Genomic DNA, 22,623 nt, shown 5'->3' on the forward strand with positions numbered 1-22,623 from the left:
GCTGACAACTTGATAGAGCTCACCTACCCTGACTCGTCCAACTGAACTTACCGGTGAAACTTTGAGGCACTGGCTGTCTGCCATGCTGGTCACTGTTGCGGTCACTGCTGTCTGTTTTGTCACACTTGCCATTTCCTCCTGGCTCATCATTTTTCTTGGGATGCTCTACAGCTTGCCGCCAATCCACGTGCTCAGGGACCCTAATGGGGGGCTGCAGCAGGGGATCAGGCCTGTTTTCAGCCTCATTTTCTAAAGTCACACTACTCTGAGGATGCCAAGGAGGTACTGCCAGCTGCCCAGTAGCTGCTTTCTCTGCCATTTCTTTCACCTCCGCTGGTTGTAAGAGAAAGCAGCGTTTAAAAGATCACCGTGAATGCTGGAAACAAAAGCTTTAGATTCTTAAAGAGTTATGTCATATTTTATAGCTCATATTGTCACAATGATTGCTTTTTTGGAATTGCATCATCCTTAGCTTGGCCTGAAGCAGAGGAGAGGAGAGAATTGATGACAGAGTAAGGGAAAGGCAGAATTTCAGTTAGTTACAGTGCATTTTGCTGAATTAGAGTAAAAAGTAACAGGAAACTTGTAGATGGACCTTCTTGCTGTGAAGATTTTATAAGAAAATGACATCTGAAGCCCCTAGTCTGTAGAGACTAACGGAAGGAATTCTATTTGAGTTTGTCTAGCCTTTCTAGACCACACTGAGCTCATATTTTGGGAGTATATATGTATGTGTTCATGTGTGTTTTCACTCCAATTTTCTATACTTCTGCAATGTCACTTAGCATTAGTATCAAAAAACATAGATGCTGTATCCTTTTAAGCTTACAAGATTAAACTGATACAAAAGGATAATGCCCACAAAATATGTGAAAGTGACACTGCAAGCTCTCTACCTTAATAATGTTATATATTAAACATCTATATTGTGTATTTTTACTACATGTGTTATATAACATACATACACATATATATGTATACACATGTAAAATAGAAGTATTTCCTAAATCGTATAGAAATGAATAAAGCACTTCTCTTCTGCAGTTTGTAATCAGAAAGGTCTTGCTTTTAAGATGGAATGATCGAAAAAGAAAAGAATATGGGAGAACAATGCAATACAGACTGTGTACTTACAGATGACAACAAGGTTAGAAAGATACTTTAAATTTCATTTTGTTCAACAGAATCCATGACTTTATACTCACTTTTCCATTTTAAGTGTATCTCTCCAGCATCTTCATTATTTCTTGACTTTGTGTTATAGATTTTAGAAGACACAGATTCCATACTGATCCTGAATTGCATAGATTTGGAGGAAGGGAGTGAGTGGACACAAACACATCAGTTTGCTCAAGTTCCTGGCACAACCCCAAGCCCATCAGCCCACCCAGAGGACTGTCCCCTATACTGAGCCGTTCCTGAGGTTGCACCGACTCCGACCCACCACCAGGGAGCACTAGACTTCCCAACGTTCAGCCCACAAGGCTCTACCTGGAAGAGCCTCGGCCAGGGGTGGATGACGTGAATGGTCCCTGTGGGTGGCCTGGCACAGTGAGGAGTGCACCACTGAGCTGTGTCGTTCTGGTTCGGGCACTGGACTCTCTAGGCCTTCCCTGGCTAAGAAATAAAATGAGTGGGTTAGAAGATCTCGAGGTAGAAGACCCACAACTGAAACACAGCTGCACCAGACAGAATCCTGGTTACTTGGGCTGTAGCAGAGCCCTGCCACAAGGCCACAGAACATAGGTGAAGGTTCAGTAGCTGTTCCTGCCCTTTGATCAGAATCCTCTGGTAATATGCACACCTGCATATCAGTGATAGCACAATAGCTAACATTTGTAAAGATGGTCTTGAGGCACCAGGGGCTCTGAAGAACATTCAGAGATCTTCAGCCTAGTTTCACTGAGTTTGAGACCATGTCCTGCCACTGGCTAGCTGTCTGACTTTGGCAAACTTCAATCTCTCTGGGCCAAGGTTTCCTCATCTGCAAAACAAGGGAGTTTCTTTTTCCTCTAAATATTCCATGATTATATATATGTTATCACCTATTAAACTAACTCTTTGAAAATGTGTGATCTATGGCATATATGTGAATTCCCTTTTATCCAGAATACCCCACTCTCCCACTGGATCAGAGTGCAGAGACTGTTGAATTGGAAAGGTCACATCTAATCAGTTTCTTTGAAGAGCAATTTGGCAATAGCTATCAAGAATCTTTAAAATGTTCAAACCCTCTGAGCTAGTAACTCTGCTTCTGTGAATCTATCAAGGACATAACCCAAAATGCAAAAAAAAAAAAAATTTACTGACAAGTCACTGTAGCCCTATTCATAACAGGAAAACAAACAAAAAAAAGAATAAAACAACCTAAAATTCAACAATGGGGGAAATTCAACAATTTCAAAGTAAGTTTACAGGATGTTTTTAATAACAAGGGATAACCATGTTCTAATATAAAGCAAAAACTGGGGATACAAAATTGCCTACATGTATATAATTACAATTTTTTTAAGCATACAGAAAGACTAGGTGGATTGGTAGCAAAGTGCTAAACTTTTCTTTAGTCAGTTTTTTGTTCTCCTGGGGGAAGAGGGTGGAGCTGGGCAGGCGAAGCCACAACTACAGCTTTTGCTTTGTCATCCAGTGGCTATACTATCACCCTATCTGCCTCTGTCAATGATGTGACTGCTAAACTCTCTGATGCCAGTTAGGTGGTTCTTCAGTTAATTTCCTTTGTAAAGGTAAAATACACTAATCTAAAATGTCTGGGCATTTTCATTGATTCTCCCTTAATGTACATATTTAACCAAAATGAATGGAACAGCAAATTTGTCATTAGTTTTAGTCACCACTGGGGGTAGGAACAAAATTTTCTTTCCAGGAGGACTGACTTCAAGCTGTGGATTAATGTTGCCATTTAACCACAGAAAAGGAAAACTAAATTGATATAATACTCTATCTTGAAAAACATTTATTGCTCCATTAATAATTCCTCCTATGCAGGGACTTCCCTGGTGGTCCGGTGGGTAAGACTCCGTGCTTCCAATGCAGGGGGCCTGGGTTCGATCCCTGATCGGGAACTAGATCCCGCATGCATGCCACAGCTAAGAGTCCACATGCCACAACCAAGAGTTCTCATGCCACAACTAAGTGTCTGCATTATGCAACTAAGAGTCCGCATGCCGCAACTAAGAGCCAGTGCAGCCTAAATAAATAAATAAACAAATAATTTAAAAAATAATAATAATTCCTCTTATGCAAAATAAAATTTGTTTTACCTAAGTTCTTAAAAACCCAGCGTATGCATACGCTCTCCTTCTGGTGATTTGTGCTGAAACCAATTCATTTTGTTGATCTGGCTAAAAATCAGAGGCCGCAAGGTAACAATGATTCTGTTCAACCCCCTCCTTCTGTACCCCAGAGTCAGTGACGCTTATTTTGAACAACACTGGTTTTCACATAGCTTGGTTTCTGTAGCACTGGTGCATGGAATACTTGGCAATTCTTTTTATAAGAAAAACAATCTGGGGACTTCCCTGGTGGTCCAGTGGTTAAGAATCTGTGCTTCCAATGCAGGGGTTGCAAGTTCAGTACCTGGTTGGGGAACTAAGATCCCACATGCTGTGCCGTGCAACCAAAAAAAAAAAAAAACCCACAATCTGGGCAGTTTCAGAAAGGCAGGATGCTTTGCTTTTGACAACTGATGAGTTCTGTGTGGCTAACCTGCCAGCCACTTGATGTCCCCTGCAAGTCTCCATTATACCACTATTCTCACTTACGCAACGGAGAGAACTTGCCAAGATCTGTTTCTGTGTTACTATGCCTCATCTCTCACAATCTCTTTGTCACTAGACATATGAAGATCATTAAGTAGCCTCAGGGTCACATGGGAGTCTAAAGACATGGTGACACAAAGAACAATACAATGTTAACCCACCTGCTGGTATTTTGGTTCCTGTTTCTTTCCAAAGTGTCCTTGGCTCCGTGAGTGGGCTGAAACTGTTCACCTCTGCTCTGTTTTCCAGGACCACAAAGAGATGGCAGCTTAAAAATCAGTAGACATGTTTCAGTGCTTTGATGAAGGAATTCCTCTTCCCTTCACTCTCACATTCTATCTATCTATCTATCTATCTATCTATCTATATATATATATATTTTTTTTTTGCCATGAGCGGGGGCTACTCTTCGTTGCGGTGCACGGGCTTCTCATTGTGGTGGCTTCTCTTGTTGTGGAGCATGGGCTCTAGGCGTGTGGGCTTCAGTAGTTGTGGTGCGCATGGGCTTAGCTGCTCCGCGGCATGTGGCATCTTCCCAGACCAGGGCTCAAACACGTGTCCCCTGCATTGGCAGGCGGATTCTTAACCACTGCGCACCAGGGAAGTCCCTTCACATTCTATTTTTAAAGCCATTCTCGCTAAGTGTGTAGAACTAACCAGACCTCTCAAGACAATTTCATTTTGCATGTTTCACATCTAGTAACGCATCTCTTAGCTGGAGGCCTCTACATAGAAATGTTGGCCCCCAGGACTCCAGGCTGAACAGGGCACAAGTGGAGAAGGAGCAGACAAAATAGACCTCAAAAATCCCCAAACTTGGACTTCCCTGGTGGCTCAGTGGTTAAGAATCCACCTGCCAATGCAGGGGACACAGGTTCGAGCCCTGGTCCGGGAGGATCCCACATGCCGCGGAGCAGCTAAGCCCGTGCGCCACAACTGCAGAACCTGCGCTCTGGAGCCCACGTGCCACAACCACTGAGCCCGAGCGCCACAACTACTGAAGCCCGCACGCCTAGAGCCTGTGCTCCGCAACAAGACACCGCAATCAGAAGGCCGCGCACCGCAACGAAGGGTAGCCCCCGCTCGCCACAACTAGACAAAGCCCGCGTGCAGCAACGAAGACCCAACGCAGCCAAAAATATAAATACATACATACATAAATAAATAAATTTATTTTTTTTAAAAAATCCCAAAACTTTCCCCTATATTAAGGCAGCAGGTTTTGTGGCAGGAGCCCCAGGCCCTGGGTTCTAGTCTGACCTTTGCTCAGACTAACCTAAGAGAGCCTTATGTTTCAGTTTCCTCATCCATAAAACAGGGACAATAATATCTACCTAAATCCACCAGGGGGATGCTATGAAAATAAAACAACAACAAAAAAAGGCCACAATACTTCGGAAATAGTAGAAACAAAATAAATGAAAGCCTATGCCCTTTACCTAAAAGAAAGACTTCGGGATCTGCTTACTCCACTTTTAACAAACTTAGTTAATTATATTTCCTAACCTATTAAGGCAACAAATGTGAGATTTGGGGATGGCAGCAAGATGCCTAAAGGTGAGAAGATACATAAAAATGATCATAATCTCTCTGGAATATGACCTCCAGAGGCTCTTATGTGGCGGCAGCATTGTATCATGGAACATCACAGTAACAGATGTTCAGAAAAATGTCACGGTCACCAAGGAAAGGCCAGAATATACTTAGAATATATCCAAAATAGGTATTTAGAATAATGGGAAGTTTGTAATGTTTTCATTCAGTATGATTAAAAATTTGAGAATGGAGAAATTAAAAGAATGAATTTCAACTGTCTGAAAAAATCATTTAGGTGAAAATGCCTTACTCCTGATTATACTAGAAAACCAGGGTACACTTTTTAAAGAACAATTGAAATACGGTATAATTGTTTTCCACATAGTCTCATGTACTAGTAGGTGGCTTCCAACAATGGCTGTCATCAATTCCTTCCCTCCCTGCCATTTGGGAGCTGGAATCTACTTCCCTCCCCGTGAATCTGTGCTGGATTCATGACTTTGACCAACAGAAGAGCAGCAGAAGTGACACTGTCCTAGTTTTTAAGAGGCCTGGCCGCTTCAGCTTTCACTTGGGAAGCCAGCTGCCATGCTGCAGAGAAGCTTGGGTGAATGAAAAGCCAAGCGCAGAGAGAGGCCCTCTGGGGGAGCCTAAGGCACCAGACAGGTAAGTGAAGCCTTCTTGGACCTTCTTGCCCAGCCCAGCCTCCAGCTGAATGCAGTCGAGGGGGTGATCCCAGCCGGTGCCACATGGAATGGAAGAATCACTCAGTTAAGCCCTGTCATATTCCTGACCCACAGAATTATGAGAAATAATAAAACATTGTTATTGTAAGTCACTAAGTTTGGGCTTTTGTTGTTGTTGTCGGACAGCAATAGGTAACCAAAACACAGTATACAATAAAAGTTATTTCTAATGGTTTTCTAGCAAACTCTAACTTCCAATAGAAACAGAAAAATTAAGAATCTAAGTAAATTCTTTGTGCCTCCTTTTTACATAAAAACAAATGCCAAGGCTTTTCCAAATGTTCTAAGTGAGGACTGAAGCCTCACCGAAATTCAGCAAGGAACAGTGAAACAGCACTAGACCGGGAGTCAGAAACCTGCCCCTGACCAGCTGTGGGCCTCGGCAGTAGCGCAGCAAGGCATGGGGGTTAAGTGGGAGTCGTCTGCCCTGTGCAGGCCTAAGTGGGTGCACTGCAGGTGGAGGATTTTAAAACAATAATAAAACTCACCAAAAGCCTGCTTTTTATTACCATGAGCCAGCAACTCTAAATAATTTTAGTAATAAGATCTTCCTTCCAATGGTGCTGACCTCTCCTACTCCACCCCGCTCTCAGCCACACCAGTGGATCTTGGAAAGTTTAAGTCTCTGAGCTTGAGCTTCACACTCTGTAAAAGGATGGGCTCGATCCACCTCTAAAATTCTGATTCAAGAGGCAGCCAGCTCTGCATGTGTGAACTTGCTCAGATTCATTCGTTTAGTCCTTCCCTCAATGACTGTTTATCAAGTACCTTCTACGTGCTAGGCCCCCTTCTTGGTGTGGGGACACAGCATGAGTAAGACCTGTTGTCCTTAGGAAGCTCATGGAGGAACCACTCTTCAACCCATGGTTTCTCACATCCTCTGAGGCATCTTCTTTGACTATCGAGTCCCTCTGTCCCCCACTGGTGTCTGAGATACTCATAGTAGAGCTTGTGGTTCATTCATCATAATATCCCAGGGTCTAATAAATAGCCTCTTGCTCTATAAATGTTTGTTGAATGAGTGAATGAATTAATTAATAAGCAATTTAAAATGGGGATTAATACCTGCCCAAGATACCATATTTGGTGAGCTGAACTATATAAAAGTGTCAATACTTGATTATTTTAACCTCTAGAACAACAATTTCACATGGTTCAAACTTCTCTGAATTTACAGAGAAGGACATGGGCTGCGTGCTGGATTTGGAACAGGAGGTGAAGAGTTATCTTGGAATTCCAACCTAGAGGCCTTACTTCCCAAAGCCAAGAGGACCCCACTGTGAGTTGGCTGTGCTGATGTCAGTCCTTGCTCGCAGGTTAGGAGCAAGGCTGAACCCGGCTCCAGATCCTGCTTATGCTGCCCTGCCCCCACTTCTCAGCCTTACCTGTTGGCCCTTCTCCGACTGATCCCTAGTGCTTTCTTCAGGGACTTGGGGGAAATGGGTGAAAGGTGTCCAGCCACAGCTGCTTCTTTTCTTGGACCTTTTGCCAAAATGTCCTCCCTGAAAGTCTCTCATTGTTCTTGGAGACTTTGCTAGGGTCGGGCAGTTGCCCTCAGTGTCCGGCTGCAGGTCCCCTGGCAGCTGCATGGCAGGAGGAATATAGCTTGAAGCTGGGGGGCCCAGGGCTGAAGGCCAGTCATAGCCATTTGCAAACTCTCTTGAGGAAGCCCACAGAGACCTGCCCTCCTGCTCCTTCTGTATCATCTCAAGCTTATCTATTTTCTGTTGAGTACTCCTCAGCAAGTTGGCATTCTGATGCATTAAGGTCTGTGCAATCTTTAGGTTCAGCACACACTTACTGATGTACTGCTCAGTCAGGGACCTGCTGCTCGCGTTGCCCTTGGCTCCTCTGGCTGGCTCAGGCAGGCTGGGTGAACTCAGTGAACCACTCTGCCAGCCCCAGTCCTCAAAGGAGAGCTGCGTGTCAGCTTCTGAAGAGCTGCTGTCCTCATGGCGAAAACAGCACGCCCCTCTCTCCATCCTTTCCAACTCTTCTTCCGTGGACTTCAGTTCGTCTACCCGGCTTTGTCTGGCCCCCTCAAGAGACGAACCAGTTCCTGGGGGCTCTTCCTCTTTGTCCTCTCCCATGTCCAGGCAGCCTGAGTAGATTTCATTGATTTCGAAGCTGCAGAGGCTCGCCTGACCTGGGCTGGGGCTCCTGGCCTCGTCCCCCACAGAGCAAGCAGGAGAAGCAGTGTCTTGGTTCTGTGTCTCCTGGGCCTCCAGACTTGGGTCTGGGACCAGAGGCTCTGGTGTTGCTTTCTTGGTGGGAATGGAGTGACCCCTTGGTGAATGAAGCTGACCACCTGCCGAAAAGAGTAGCAACATGCCGCTGATTAAAGTGATTGCAGCAGCTCAGCAGCCTTGGCTTGTTGCTCGAGCAGCATGAGAACACAGAAAAAAGCTTTTTATCTTCCCACTCCCTTTCCAGTTAGGAAGACTACCAGATACACACACAGAGGGTGAGAGGGTATTTCTAACTACTTTGACGTGGGTTGAGATAGAAAATTTGGGGGACTTCCCTGGTGGCGAAGTGGTTAAGACTGGGTGCTCCCAATGCAGGGGGCCCGGGTTCGATCCCTGGTCAGGGAACTAGATCCCACATGCATGCTGCAACTAAGGAGTCCGCATGCCGCAAGTGAAACATGCCACAACGAAGATCCCATGTGCTGCAGCTAAGACCCAGTGCAGCCAAACTAAATAAATATTAAAAAAGAAAAAAATTTAGGACACTCAAGTTGGTGTATGGAGGATAGTTGGAGAATTAGTTGATGTGAGGAAAACTCTACAGAAGTGTTCTAACAACAGTTCAGAATTAGTTTTTAATCTTTTAAGAAACTGCCAAATTCTTTTCGAAAGTGACCAATTACATTCCAATCAAAAATGTACAAGGGTTCCAGTTTCTCCACAGTCTCATCAGCACTTGGTATCATCTGCCTTTTTGATTATAGCCCTTCCACTGGGTGACTAGTAGAGTCTTGTGATTTTAATTTACACTTCCCTAAATACAAATGATGTTGAGTTGTTCATGTGCTTATTAGCCATTTATTAAGTCTTCTTTGGTGGAACATCTATTTAAGGCGCTTGCCCATTTTTTTAGCTGTGTTTTTTTTTTTCTTATTGAGTTGTGGAAGTTTTTTATATATTCCTGATAAAGGTCTTTTATCAGAGATGTACAAAGATTTTCTGCCAGTTTGTGGCTTGTTTTGTTTTTATTCTTAATGGTGTCCTTGAAGTGCAAAGTTTTCAATGAAGTTTAATTTATCATTTTTTAGTTTTATGGCTTATACTTTTGATTTTGTGTTTCAGAACTTTTTGCCTAATTCAAGGTCACAAAGATTTCTCCTGTTTTTATTAAAATTAGTCTTTTCTTTTTAAAAATTTATTTATTTATGGCTGTGTTGGGTCTTCGTTTCTGTGTGAGGGCTGTCTCTAGTTGTGGCAGGCGGGGGCCACTCTTCATCGCGGTGTGTGGGCCTCTCACTGTCGCGGCCTCTCTTGTTGCGGAGCACAGGCTCCAGACGTGCAGGCTCAGTAATTGTGGCTCACGGGCCCAGTCGCTCCGCGGCATGTGGGATCCTCCCAGACCAGGGCTCGAACTTGTGTCCACTGCATTGGCAGGCAGATTCTCAACCACTGCGCCACCAGGGAAGCCCGGTTTTTTTCTTTTTTTTTAGCTCCTTCATTTAGATTTAGGATCCATGTTGAAATAAATTTCGTGTATAGTATAAGATAAGGTCTAAGTTCATTTTTATTTTCAAAAAAAAAAAAAAAAAAAAAAAACATGCATAACTTCAGGACAAGCAAATTACAGGCCCCTGAATCTTAGGACTAAATTCATACTTTACACTAAAGATGTTTGAATATTCATGTCAGTTCAAGTTGTGCTCTTTGTGAGCATTGATAAAAGAAGCTGAGACACTGCCCAAGAAGCCACTGCACTGAGAGAGATAATACCTCAAAAAATAACTCTAGGACTGACTACCCACCACCCCTGGTTGATGGTGTACAGCTCGCAGAGAATGGGTCGAAGGAGCCAAAGTAATAAGAGCTTGGAGGGCCATTCTGGAGGCTTCCAGGCCTGTCCAAAGAGTCAGAGAATAGTCACTTGGCTAGAATCCAAAGGCCTATGCTCCAGCTGCGTAATAAACCTGGAATTGTGAGCAAGCCACAACCTCTCTGAACCTTAGTTTTCGCATCTGGAATATGAGGGCATCAAGGCAGATGATTGCAAGGTCCTTTCCAGCTCAGAGTTCTAAGGTTTCCAAGTGTACTAAAAAGCAGTAAGGCTTTAGAAAAAAGGTTGGAAGGAAACACCAAAATGTTAACAAATTATTTCTGACGAATTAAAATGTTAAGTAATCTTCTTTGTATTGTTTAGAATTTTCTATAATGAGCAGACAATAGTTTTAAATTTTAAAATCACCATTTTTATTTGTGAAACAAATACATTCCTAAATCGTACTAGAAAGAAACAGATTGTTACTGCACAGTTCTGGATCCAATCAAGGTGTATATGGAGCCCAAAAAGTTTAACTTAATAATTTTAAGGATCTTGATTTTTCCCTAAGGCATCCATCCTTCCCAGTATAAGTTATGAGTATAGTTTGGAGGAGTTGATTAGTTACAGCTCTCAGAACACATTCATGTCAAAACCTGTGGGTTAAGGCCATACCTGCTTCCTTCAGCTCTTTTATTTGCAATGGATGTTCTGAAGTCACTCCTAAACAGACATTGACATCAGGGTAGAGTTCATATCTCTGCACCCTGGGACTCTCGGTTGGCTGAGTTCTCTGGGCTCCAATAAAATCCTGTAACAAGGGAGGTACTGGCAAGCACATATCTACAATCATCTGAATGTCACTGGTGTTTTAGAAACATATCTAGGTGTCAAATAAACCCCCTGTTACCCCTGTTGGGTAGACTGACTGTAGTCCTGATAAAGGAATTAACTGTTAATTACCAATATTTAAAAAGTAATAACAGGGACTTCCCTGGTGGCACAGTGATTAAGAATCTGCCTGCCAATGCAGGGGACACGGGTTCAATCCCTGGTCTGGCAAGATCCCACATGCCGCGGAGCAACTAAGCTTGTGTACCACAACTACTGAGCTGGCGCTCTAGAGCCTGCGAGTCACAACTATTGAGCCCGTGTGCCACAACTACTGAAGCCCGTGCCCCTAGAGCCCGTGCTCCCCAACAAGAGAAGCCACCGCAATGAGAAGCCTGCTCACCGCAACGAAGAGTAGCCCCCACTCGCCACAACTAGAGAAAGCCCACGTGCAGCAACAAAGACCCAATGCAGCCAAAAATACAAAAAAAAAAATAAAATAAATTTTTAAGAAAAGTAGTAACAGTAGCTGTCATTCACTGAATCGCACTGTGTGCCTACAGGGTGTCCCTTTTACGTACTGACACTCTGCAGCCTCCCTCCACAATTCCCTGCTGCCCTCACCAAGTTAGGCAGTTAGAATTTTCTTGGGAACACAGAAAGGGTGTAATGAAATGAGGATTTCCAAAATATCCTACAACTTGGTCTCTAGCTTCTTCTTGGTCTCTAACTCCCTATCCCCTGAGATAGGTAAGCAGAAATAAACTCCCAACAACTTCACAGCTTACCTTTAAGTCATTTTTCAGAATATACTGGATATCTTGAAGGTTCATAGTTCGGTCTTTCTGCTTGACCTGGATGCCTGACTTAACAATGTCGTAGTAAGGTTTCGGAAGCCTGACATCAGCTTCTAAATAATTTCCCAACACCATGGTTTCTTTAATAACTGAGCCATCTGAGTCATCCCAGGGTATGCTGTCTGTTAAGGAAAAAGCCATAGGAAGGAGAGACATTAAGAAATCACATGAAATTGTCTAACCTTTGTCAAGTCACTCAACCTCTTTAAAATTAATTTCTTTCTGTAGAAAAACTACCGGAAGCCCAATAACAAAGGAGAAACCACTTGACCCAAATAACAGGGAAATCCCTGCCACAGAGATAGGAAAAAATAGTGTCAGACTCATGTAGGTATGGACTCTCTGCTGGCAGACCTGGGGACCACAAGGGAATGTTTCCTGGTGTCAAGTAGGCTTGCCCAATACATTCATGTCATGGAAGGTGTGTGGTTTTTGCCTCTGAGACTGTAAACACTGCTAAATGGGGGCTGACTCTCACCCTCTTAGTGAATGTGGTATGTATGCCTTCACCTTAGAGTTCTATACGTTTGGAAGGGTTTCTATGTCTTTTAAGTGACACTGCTTATACATACGCTGGATTCTGGGTGTGTTTGATTTCACAGTTTACTTCTCAGAAGCCAGTCCTTTCCCCTTGTTTATAAGTTCTTAACATAGAGAACAGACTTGCGGTTGCCAAAAGGGATGGGGGAAGGGAGTTTGGAGTTGGTAGATGCAAACTATTACATTTAGAATGGATAGACAACAAGGTCCTAATGTATAGCACAGGGAACTATATTCAATATTGAACTACAGGGCTTCCCTGGTGACGCAGTGGTTGAGAGTCTGCCTGCTAATGCAGGGGACACGGGTTCGAGCCCTGGTCTGGGAAGATCCCACATGCCTGCCGCGGAGCAACTAGGCCCGTGAGCCACAACTACGGAGCCTGCGAGTCTGGAGCCTGGGCTCCGCAACAAGAGAGGCCGCGATAGTGAGAGGCCCACGCACCGCGATGAAGAGTGGCCCCCGCTTGCCACAACTGGAGAAAGCCCTCGCACAGAAACGAAGATCCAACACAGCAAAATAAATTAATTAATAAACTCCTACCCCCAACATCTTCTTTTAAAAAAAAAATATTGAACTATATTCAATATGGTTTTTCAGTATGAGAAACCATAATGGAAAAGAATACAAAAAAAGAATGTCTCTATGTGTATAACTGAGTCACTTTGCTGTACAGCAGAGATTGACACAACATTGTAAATCAACTATACTTCAATTTTAAAAAAAGGTTCTTAAGGGGCACCTCACAGAGACCCCTAAGCATTGACAGCAATATTCAGTTTAAAAACGCTCCTTGGATTAAATGCATTACCACTGACAGGCTGATAGGTGGGCTTTGCTGAGTCTTAAAGAACAGGTTAAAAGAGAAAGATTTCTGGGAGATCATCTTATACCTTCCATAAACCCAAAGAGGTTTCCTTAAAGAAGTTTTTTTTGCCTGTGTCCTGCATTTTCATAAAACTAAGTAACTCTTGGGGGAAAAAAAATCCAACCTAAGAATAGGGACTTTGGTCACCGTCAATGAGCTCTTTGATCTACCTGTTAAAATCTCCTGTATGATCACAGAAAAGCTGTAGATGTCTGACTTCACTGTGGCTGCCTTCTGTAAGATCACCTCCGGGGCGGCCCAGTTGTAAAGCTGGGTGGGGAGGGATACTCGAGTCAGGTCCTTGTGTACACCTCCATCCCGGCTACAGAAGGAAACACAAAGTAGGGCTCATGTCTTAAAGGATCACTGTGATCACCACGCCGCACATGTGTGAAACATTTGCCTCTGAAGATTGACAACCTCCTTGAGCTTCCAGAAACCAGCTAGACCCTGAGCTAACCCACACTGCCTGCTATTCCAACACCTGCAACTCCTTACCGTTCCTACCCGAGCAGGCCCTGTCCTGCCTCCCACCTCATCTGGCTGCTCTCTCCTGCTCATTTACTCCTCTCAAGTCACAGAGGCCCTCTTTCCGTTTCTCCAGCATGCCAAATACATCACCGCTTCAGGTCTTTGCACCGGTGGCTTCTTCTGCTTGGCATGCTCTGCCCACAGATCCTAGCATGACTGGCTGCTTCTTGTAATTAAAGTATTAGCTCATAACACATATATATGGAATCTCAAAAAAAAAAAAAAAAAGGTTCTGAAGAACCTAGGGGCAGGGCACGAATAAAGACGCAGAGGTAGAGAATGGACTTGGGGACACGGGGAGGGGAAAGGGTAAGCTGGGACGAAGTGAGAGAGTGGCATGGACATATATACACTATCAAACGTAAAACAGATAGCTAGTGGGAAGCTGCTGCATAGCACAGGGAGATCAGCTCCATGCTTTGTGACCACCTAGAGGGGTGGGATAGGGCGGGTGGGAGGGAGACGTAAGAGGGAGGAGATATGGGGATATATGTATATGTATAGCTGATTCATTTTGTTATACAGCAGAAACTAACACAACAATGTAAAGCAATTATACTCCAATAAAGATGTAAAAAAAAAAAAAAGTATTAGCTCAAAAATCATCTCCTCGGAGAGGACTTACCTGACCACCTAATGTAAAGTAGTCCCAATTTATGGGCTTCAGAGCACTTATTATCTGAATTTCTTGTCCATTGATTTATTATTTATGATTTGTCTCCCCTCCACCAAAGTCAGCTCCACGAGGGTAGGCCACTTATCTGTCTCTTATATCACCGTATCTCTAAACTTATACCAGGGCCTCTATGCTTACCTTTTGATTAAATGAACCTAAGACTCTTTCAAGAACCCCCTCAAGCCCCACCTGCTTTATCAAAGCCTTCTGAGACTCTTCCAGCTCTTCGTGATTGCTTCTTTTCTGAGCTCTGCCCTCTTGGGAATGAGCCCTCTCAGTTTAGCACTCAAAGGTTCACTGATTGGCTTGAATAACTCAACTTCGCAACCAGGCTCTTTGAGAACTAAGTCAGAGTATCCTAAATGTCTTCTGGGCCACAAAGAGTCCTCAGGGTGATCAGCGCTGACTTCTGCCCACAGCTGTCATGAGCATCAAATGAGATCACACGTGTGGGAACACTCCGTGAACCATAAAGCACTAAGCAAGTAAGGAATTAATATGAACATTATGGTAGGCATTTGGTAAAGACTTGGTGACTGCTGGTTGATAATTAAGAATTAAGTTTTTGGGAATTCCCTGGAGGTCCGGTGGTCAGGACTCGGCGCTGTTACTGCTGGGGCCCGGGTTCAGTCTCCCGCGGGGAACTAAGATCCTGCAAGCCGTGCAGTGTGGCCAAAAAAAAAAATTAAGTTCCTAAAAAGCAAGTAACCAGAAGTTCTTTTTGCTGGCAAAGAAAAGCTTTTAGAGGATGGGATGGACTTCTCAGACTTTGAACAAACTTCCCTAAGTAATATTTCTTCCGGTAGAACTTTTGACAGACGGCAATGAGTTCAGGAAGCCATGAAGCTATAAAAGACTGTATTTTTGTTTTGTTTTCTCTCTTTTTTTAAAAAAAAGATGGTACATTTAGACTCTTTAGTTGTATTGCTCAATAGGCAAGTGTGACCTAGGTGTCATGTGAACAGCATGGATACACGTGCAAATATTATATCAGTATCACAGGAAAAGCAATGGCGTGTTTTATTGTCAGAGATATATTCTGAGGACCTAGCATACTTGGCTCTTCACCTTGTAGGCTGACTGTCCAAAGGAGACACTTACTGACCCTCTTGGGCCTCTCAGGCGGCCTAAGGCAAGGGACAAGTTATTTACGATCAGGATTTATATCCTTTCTCTTTTACTTCCACTCTGCTGATCCCTCTTCCTTCTCCGTTAACGCTAGCGGGGTGTAGGAAGGGAGTTTCTTTTCTGGCTGTCATTCCATGGTAGTTATTTTGCTGGGCTTCACCTTTGACATCATTAAAATTACATTTGGCTATGGCTATGTGATACCACTTGCAAGGTCAATTCCAGCTCTAAAGATTCCATTACGAAGGAGTTGAAGAATAGGAGAAACTGCTGTATCATTTTTACACCAAGAGATGGAGTGCTACCCTTAACAATGACATTCAACAACTGTACCAGCCTGAGTAGAGTGCTACCAAAAATAAATGTAGAACTGAAAGCTGTTTTGTATTCTTGGGTAATCAACTCACATTATGAGCTGTCAAATGTTGCTGATGGACATTTCTGCCCAAAGTTCCATTCTGAGGTCAACAAGCCCAAAAGAACTCACACTTTCCTACCCATTTACTTCACAGCCCCTCACTTGACCAGTCTGTGGACCCTAGCTTCTCGGTGTATCTCACATCTTTCCCTTCTATTTTGGTTCCTTGGTCACCACCAGGCCCTGCCCTGTGGCCTCCTGGCTGGTTTTTCTACCTTCAACCTCCAATCCATCCTGCCCCTATAAGCCAGGAAACGTCCTCTACCACCTGATTCTAGCCACAGCTGGGTAACCTCAGACCACCTCTTCACCTCTCTGGGCCCCAGTTTCCTCTTCTATAAAAGGACAGCGTTGGGCCTGGCCATCTCCAAAGCTCCATTTCACTCTAGGATTCACATTTCTACTGGAGAGCTCAAGTCAAAGAAACTGTTATACCTCCATTTCAACAACAGATGGCGCCGCATCACTGGCAAACAGCTTGGGTTCTGTCAGCCTTCTTGAAAAGCCTGTTAGCAACAGCAAAAATGTCCAAATCCCTTAGCTTCTACTGCCCTTCAACACACAGCCAAAGTGGTGAAGCCTGTTCTGAATCATTTCAAGGTTTCCCTTCAGCTAGACTCATCCATTCACTTCAAATGCTTCCTGAGCACTTACTGTGTGGCAGGCTTGAGGTGGGTGCTAAAGATGAACAACTCATGGTCCCTGCCCTCTCGGAGCTCGCCATCTGGGGGGGCAGAGACACTCGGCTGCAGGGGACTGAAATGTGCTCAGTGAGGTGGGGACAGGCTTCAGTATAGGCTTCACGGGGTGTGGTGGGAGACTGTGTCAGAAGTGAGTTTAAAAGGATAAAAGGGAGGGTCAGGTACTCCGGAGGCAAGGAGCAGAGCGCTGGGAAATGGCGTGGACTGAAAGTGTCTTCAGATGGCCAGGCAGAGTGGGAAGTGATGAGCATGGCACTGTAGGCAGAGCCCGACCTTGGAAGGCTTCTCACCCTGCAAAGTGCCGGAACTTAATCTTCTAGGCCATGGGAGCCACTGGGATTGAGAATGGACCAGATCTGAGACTGAGCCACTCAACTGGCGACAGCTGTTTGGCCTCCACCGGCTCCCACATGGAAAACTGCTCCAGTCACACCCTAACTGCTCCCCTGCTTCTCTCTCGTCCCGTCACAGCCCCTTCTCCACATGGCAGGAGTGAAGGGGTCTGCTTAACCTGTAAATTTCAGCCATGACACCACTCTGCTCAAAATAAAACATTTTCACAGCATCCCCGTGTTCTTAGGGTTAAATTCAAACTCTTTGCCAAGGTCCATGAGGTCAAGCACAATCTGGTCCCTGCTCCCCTCTCCAGGCAGAGAGACCAAGGGCTCATGCGGTCAAGGAAGTGAGAGTCTTTCCAATTCATTCATTTAAAAAACATGCTGAGCTCCCACTGTGTGGGGCTTATTCTAGGCATCTGAGACATGGCAGCTGATAAAACAGAAATCCCTGCCCTTGTAGAGGTTTTCATGTCGTGAGAGAAGTATATTATGAGCATGTGAGCAGCAAAGACCTGCTGAGAGACTCAGAAACAAAGCCTCAGTGATGGTGGTAGGTAAGGACCAGGGTAAGTGGAGGTAAGCAGATCTAATCCATGGGTCTGCCCGTGGCTGAGGCCTCACAGCAGCATAGGAACAACGCTGGGCCTAGGGCTCAGAGCTGTGGACGACAGCAAGGAAGCACAGGGGAGATTCTCTCCTCCCCAGAACCTAGGGGCAGGAGATGGGGGCCAGCCCTCAACTCTCAGGAGGACTCTGACTCCTGCCAAATGGGAAGTGAAGCCCATCCACCAACCCTTGAATAAGGGCGTTGTTTTTTGTCACTGCTTCCCTCACAGCACTGATCCCCACCCATCTGGACCAGGACCATAATGCTCACCAGCACCCATCGCCTTCTCGCTCCTTCCAGGATGCACAGCTGTGGTGCATTTCCCAGCCTCCCTGCAAAGAGGTGACTGGGCTCTGGCCAATGTAAAGTGGGAAGCGACAATGCACACACTGCAGGTAGTCCCTAAGCCCCGCCGTGTCCCTCCAGGCTTGCTCTTGCTCGTTGACCAGCAATGCAGAGGATACAGTGGGGGGACTGAGGCCTGGGGGATGGCGGAGCCACAGCGGGGAGGAACGTGGGACATAGTGAATGCTGCCACCACCCCCTCCCACACACACACACACACACACACACACACACACACACACACCAGAGTGCAATGTGAGAAATACCTCGGTTGTGTGAAGCCACAGAAAATTTTGAAAACTTATACATGCTGGCTAATGTGTGCTCATGCTTGTTAAATGTTTATTAAAATGAGAATGTCCTGAGCAGAAATAACTTCCCTAAAGTCCCTCTAACCTTGGCTGACAGGGCAAGGCATTGGGAAACCTCTTCCTCCATGGATAGCCAGCTCAGCCCACCAATGAGGAGTCAAGCCCAGATCAGATTCTCTCTCTACAGCAAAGCACCCCTTTGGGTGATCCTGTTTGGACATCATGATTGAGGTGCACCCACCTTTCCATCATGTACTCCAGGTTGGTCAGCCTCGCTTCCCCTGTGGAGACGATGTGGATGGCGTAGGAGCTGAGGGAACGGTGGATAAAGCCCCGAGAATGCAGGTATCTCAGGGCGTCGGAGGTCTGGAGTAGCAGGTGCACGATCACCTCCATGTGCAGTATGGGGAACTGGGCCCGCTGCAAGCAAGAGATCAACCACCAGAACAAAGGGGACTGCGGCCCCCGACACTGTAGAATGCTTTGTAGTTTCCAGTCTTTTCAACTGATCTTCACGACAGCCACATAGTGTGCCCATTTTACAGCTGGGGAACTTAAAGCCCAGTGATCGGCCTAAGGTCCCACTGACCCAGGGCCCCTGGCTCCAAACCTGGGTTCCTTTCCCTCAGCCAAGCTGCTTGATACCGTGAAAAATGAGGAGAAAAGTCCTCAAAGCCTGGTACACACCTCCAGAGTGGGCCTGCCACCACCAGCAATGCACCTGCCCCGCTCCCCATCCCCAGCCAAGCCTGTGCTGTGGGAGAACCTAGACACGAAAAGGACACTCCATCCCCTACCACAGTCCGATGACCTAGAAAGTTCATCCTAGGAGGACAGAAATTCACTCACACCAAAGTACCCAATCATAACAGGTCTCTCCCCAGAGAAGTGGCATTTTAAGTTAACACCCTCACCCAAGGAGAGGAAAGGGAACTAGGACACTAACAGGAGGTGCTCAGACAGGAGGAATGGCGAGCCATTTCAGGGAAGAGCCCTTCCTGGAGGGTCTCTTCTCACTCCAGCCCAGGGTCTTTAGAACAAAGTCATGGAGAAAGAAAAACAAATCTTTCAGGACCTCTCTGAAGCCACATGTCAGCCCAAAGCATGTTTCCCAGGGAGTCTGTGGGAATATGTCCCCGCCTCCACCAGGAAGTCTGAAAACGGAGAGGGGACTGATAAAGACTTGCATATAAAGGTCCTGCAGGGCACCAGTGAAAATACCGGGAAGACAGACCAGAGGCTGTTTGATTATAGTTAGCTAAAAGTGTGGCTATGTGTTTTCTGGGTCTACTGAGCTCTTAGATGTCTGATAAAAAAGCAAGACAAACAGTAATAAAATCACACTAGTTCCAACGTGCCGATCATCCTTAAATGGTGTGTTATATAGCTCCCACAGAGTAAAGAATTAAGAGGTTTCTCAACTCTCCTGCTGGGGGAGAAGGAAGAGGGAGGAAGGAAAGGGAGAGCTGGGGTGGGGCGTGGGGGAGAGCAAGGGAAAAACCCAGGGAAACGGCCATTTACCCGTTCATGGAGGACAGAGAACAGCGTGCCGACGGTGACGCGCTCGTACACGAGGCGGGTCTTCTGCAGGCCCTGGGACAGGCACACAGCCATCAGCTGTAGCAGGTGAGGGTGCCGCAACTTGCTGCAGAGGGAAGGAGGCTTCCGATGAGGCAGAGGGAAGAGGACATGATGGAAGATGGGCGCTTTCCTTTCTTCTTGGCACCCTGAACGCACTCCAAACAAATACTATTTGCACAGAATGTTCTTCCAAGAAAGGGGGATGGGGTGGGAGTAGGGGTCTCTGTTGGTGGAACCCTAGACCTTTCACTGATCAGAACCTGAGGGCTTAGGGTCATCAACGACAATGTCACTAAGAGCTACTAAGCAAGGCACTTTACATACATCAACTTGATCCTAACAACCAGTTGCAAGAAAGGTATCATTATAGTTAAACTCATTTTAGAGATGAGGAAACCAAGGTTAGGGAGATGTCAGGCCCAAGGTCATAGACCCTCACATCAAAATCCACGCTGTGGGGACTTCCCTGGTGGTCTAGTGCTTAAGAATACACCTTCTAATGCAGGGGACGTGGGTTTGATCCCTGGTCACGGAACTAAGATTCCACGTGCCACAGGGCAACTGAGCCCACGTGCTGCAACTACTGAGCCCGTGCACCGCAAAGGAAGATCCCGCATGCTGCAATAAGACGTGACACAGCAATAAATAAATAAATATTAAAAAAAAAATCCATGCTGCGTCTATGAGCCCTTCCAGCCCCCTTGAGTCCCTTTAGGATGACTTCCCCAAAAGGAAGGATCTGGCTTTACAGGAGTTGAGTGATTTCCTCAGGAGAGACCTCGATGAGCCAGGGCCTATTCCAAGGTCTCAGCAGCCCTGGTATGAAACCGAGGATGGATTTCCTGCTCCTTTGAAAGATTAACCCCTGAGCCACAGGAAACTTAAGGTACTGAGACCCATCAGTGTGTCCTCAAAGGAGAGACATGGTTCCTCAGACACGTGGGTCTCCAGCAGAGCCATGCTCTATGAAGATAGGCTTGCACATGCTGACCTGATGGGCACAGGGCCCAAAATAAGGTGGGCCTCAGGGGCTGCAGAAGAGCCAGCCAGGCCTGAAGGCTGCACCTCAGAGACATGTGTTATGGGGAGTTGATCAGCTGACAGAACCCTACCACCACCATCCCCACACTCAGGCTATTCATGAGTTCTTTTTCTTTCTTGGCAGCCCTGGGAAGTCAAATCAACCTACAACGAGGAAATGCTGAGGCTGAGGGGGCTGGTCTCCACCCTCAGGCACAGCCCTGCACAGCCCTGAACTTGGGTCTGAAATGCTCTTGGGTTTTCTTCTCACCTGCTGTGCTCTAGCTCAGCAATTAACAAGTCAGCCAGCCGCAGCCTGCGGCAGTGCGGGTGGGTGGGAAGATGCAGCTCCTTCACTGTGACCCTGCTCCCGTTCCACAGCAGGCTACAAGGGCAGGAGAGAGTGGGAGCAGAAGGGAATGAGCAGCCACTGCTTCAGTGAGGAGCTCTGTAGCCAGAGATCAGAGAAGCAGTGTTTCTACAGACTCTGTAAAGCCCCCACCTCAGCACTGCTGGGTCCTCCCTCCTACCACCCCCAGGGGCCTAAAGCACTTCAGGGACTTAGTGCAGTGGCAGGAAGTCACTGAACGATTTAAGGGAGGGAGGGACTTGATCAGGTTTGTATTTTAGAAAGACAAGGCTACCAGCAGCATGGGGAATGGGAGGGCAGGGGTGGTCTGGAGAATGAGAGGCCAGTTAGGAGGCTAGCCTGGGGGAGGGACAGTGATGACATGGGCAAAGGCCACAGCAGTGGACAGAAGAAGAGGGGATGTGACAACAAATCTGTGGCACGGGCAGGAAAACAAGAAGCATATCTGCAGGGGATACAGAGCCTTGCGGGTCTGCAGAGGCCTTTTTAGAAGGGTGTGACTTCTAAGCAGGGAAGAGGCAGCCAGGTTCAAGGAGGACAAGAGACCTTGGCCAGGACAACTCCTGTGACCCTGCAGTAGGCAGGTCTCTGGGAACTGAGAACATCCCAGGGACTTTCATCACAGCCAAATCCTATTACTGCTGCCTCTGCTGCATTTGGCTGGTGAGAGCCATGCAGGGTTTAAGTACCCTTTGACCTGAGGCCAGACAGTCACCCCTATGCTGCCTCTAATTCTCTAGAAAGGTTGAAACACTGTCATGAGTAATCTTTCAGAGCGGTTGTTCTCAACAAGGGGCCATTTGGCCTTGTCTGTAGACATTTTGGTTGTCACAATCACAAATGTAGGGGGTTGCGGGGAGGCAAACAGAGCTGCTACTGGCATCTAGTGAGCAGAAACCAAGGACACTCCTAAACATCCTACAGTGCACAGAACAGCCCCCAACAATAAAGGATAACAAAAATGTCAATGGTGTCCTGGCTGAGAAATCCTGATCTAGACATCTGCTTTTCAGTGTGTCCTTGTGTTCGGGCAGAAACCCTCCAAACACAAGGAAGTCACACAACGTCCATTCTTCCTGTGGGACTAAATCTTACCTCCATTGGCCAGCTTCCACTTACTTGGTCATGACCATGTAGGGGCCACTGAAGAAAGAGAAGGTGGGCTCATCATCAGCTTGAATCACTTCCTTTTCTCCAATTACCGGAAGAGATCCTAGATAAGCCAGCTGCGTGCCCCCTGTGAGATAAAACTGAAAGCAAAGCACAGCTTCAAATGGTGGGGAAAAAGAGAAAGAAGTAAAATACCTCCAGAATTTTACCAGCCAGCTAAAAATAAAGATAGCTGCTATTTATCAATTTGCTGAATACCCCTATGCACCGGACATAATTCTTTTTATTATCTTTAATCTTCCAAGAAGCACTGCAAGGTTGTAATACTCTT

At 45.9% G+C, this 22,623-nt stretch overlaps 1 protein-coding gene across 1 annotated transcript in view; it reads right to left on the bottom strand.

Annotated features, from left to right (window-relative positions):
• The window catches only part of TEX14 (testis expressed 14, intercellular bridge forming factor), an 86,474-nt gene that overhangs the window by 32,008 nt on the left and 31,843 nt on the right, over nucleotides 1–22,623 (bottom strand). Inside the window, exons 6-17 of the mRNA XM_007449091.1 lie at nucleotides 22,302–22,432; nucleotides 21,084–21,197; nucleotides 19,733–19,856; nucleotides 18,453–18,631; nucleotides 13,327–13,478; nucleotides 11,680–11,870; nucleotides 10,736–10,871; nucleotides 7,444–8,366; nucleotides 3,938–4,044; nucleotides 1,492–1,617; nucleotides 1,206–1,294; nucleotides 52–333 (exon numbers count right to left, since the gene is read on the bottom strand). Of these exons, the coding sequence (XP_007449153.1) occupies nucleotides 52–333; nucleotides 1,206–1,294; nucleotides 1,492–1,617; nucleotides 3,938–4,044; nucleotides 7,444–8,366; nucleotides 10,736–10,871; nucleotides 11,680–11,870; nucleotides 13,327–13,478; nucleotides 18,453–18,631; nucleotides 19,733–19,856; nucleotides 21,084–21,197; nucleotides 22,302–22,432 (2,554 nt within the window). The remainder of the gene's footprint in view (nucleotides 1–51; nucleotides 334–1,205; nucleotides 1,295–1,491; nucleotides 1,618–3,937; nucleotides 4,045–7,443; nucleotides 8,367–10,735; nucleotides 10,872–11,679; nucleotides 11,871–13,326; nucleotides 13,479–18,452; nucleotides 18,632–19,732; nucleotides 19,857–21,083; nucleotides 21,198–22,301; nucleotides 22,433–22,623) is intronic.

Source organism: Lipotes vexillifer, unplaced genomic scaffold (assembly GCF_000442215.2).
Source record: "Lipotes vexillifer unplaced genomic scaffold, Lipotes_vexillifer_v1.1 scaffold433, whole genome shotgun sequence".
In the NCBI taxonomy this organism is placed as follows: domain Eukaryota; kingdom Metazoa; phylum Chordata; class Mammalia; order Artiodactyla; family Lipotidae; genus Lipotes; species Lipotes vexillifer.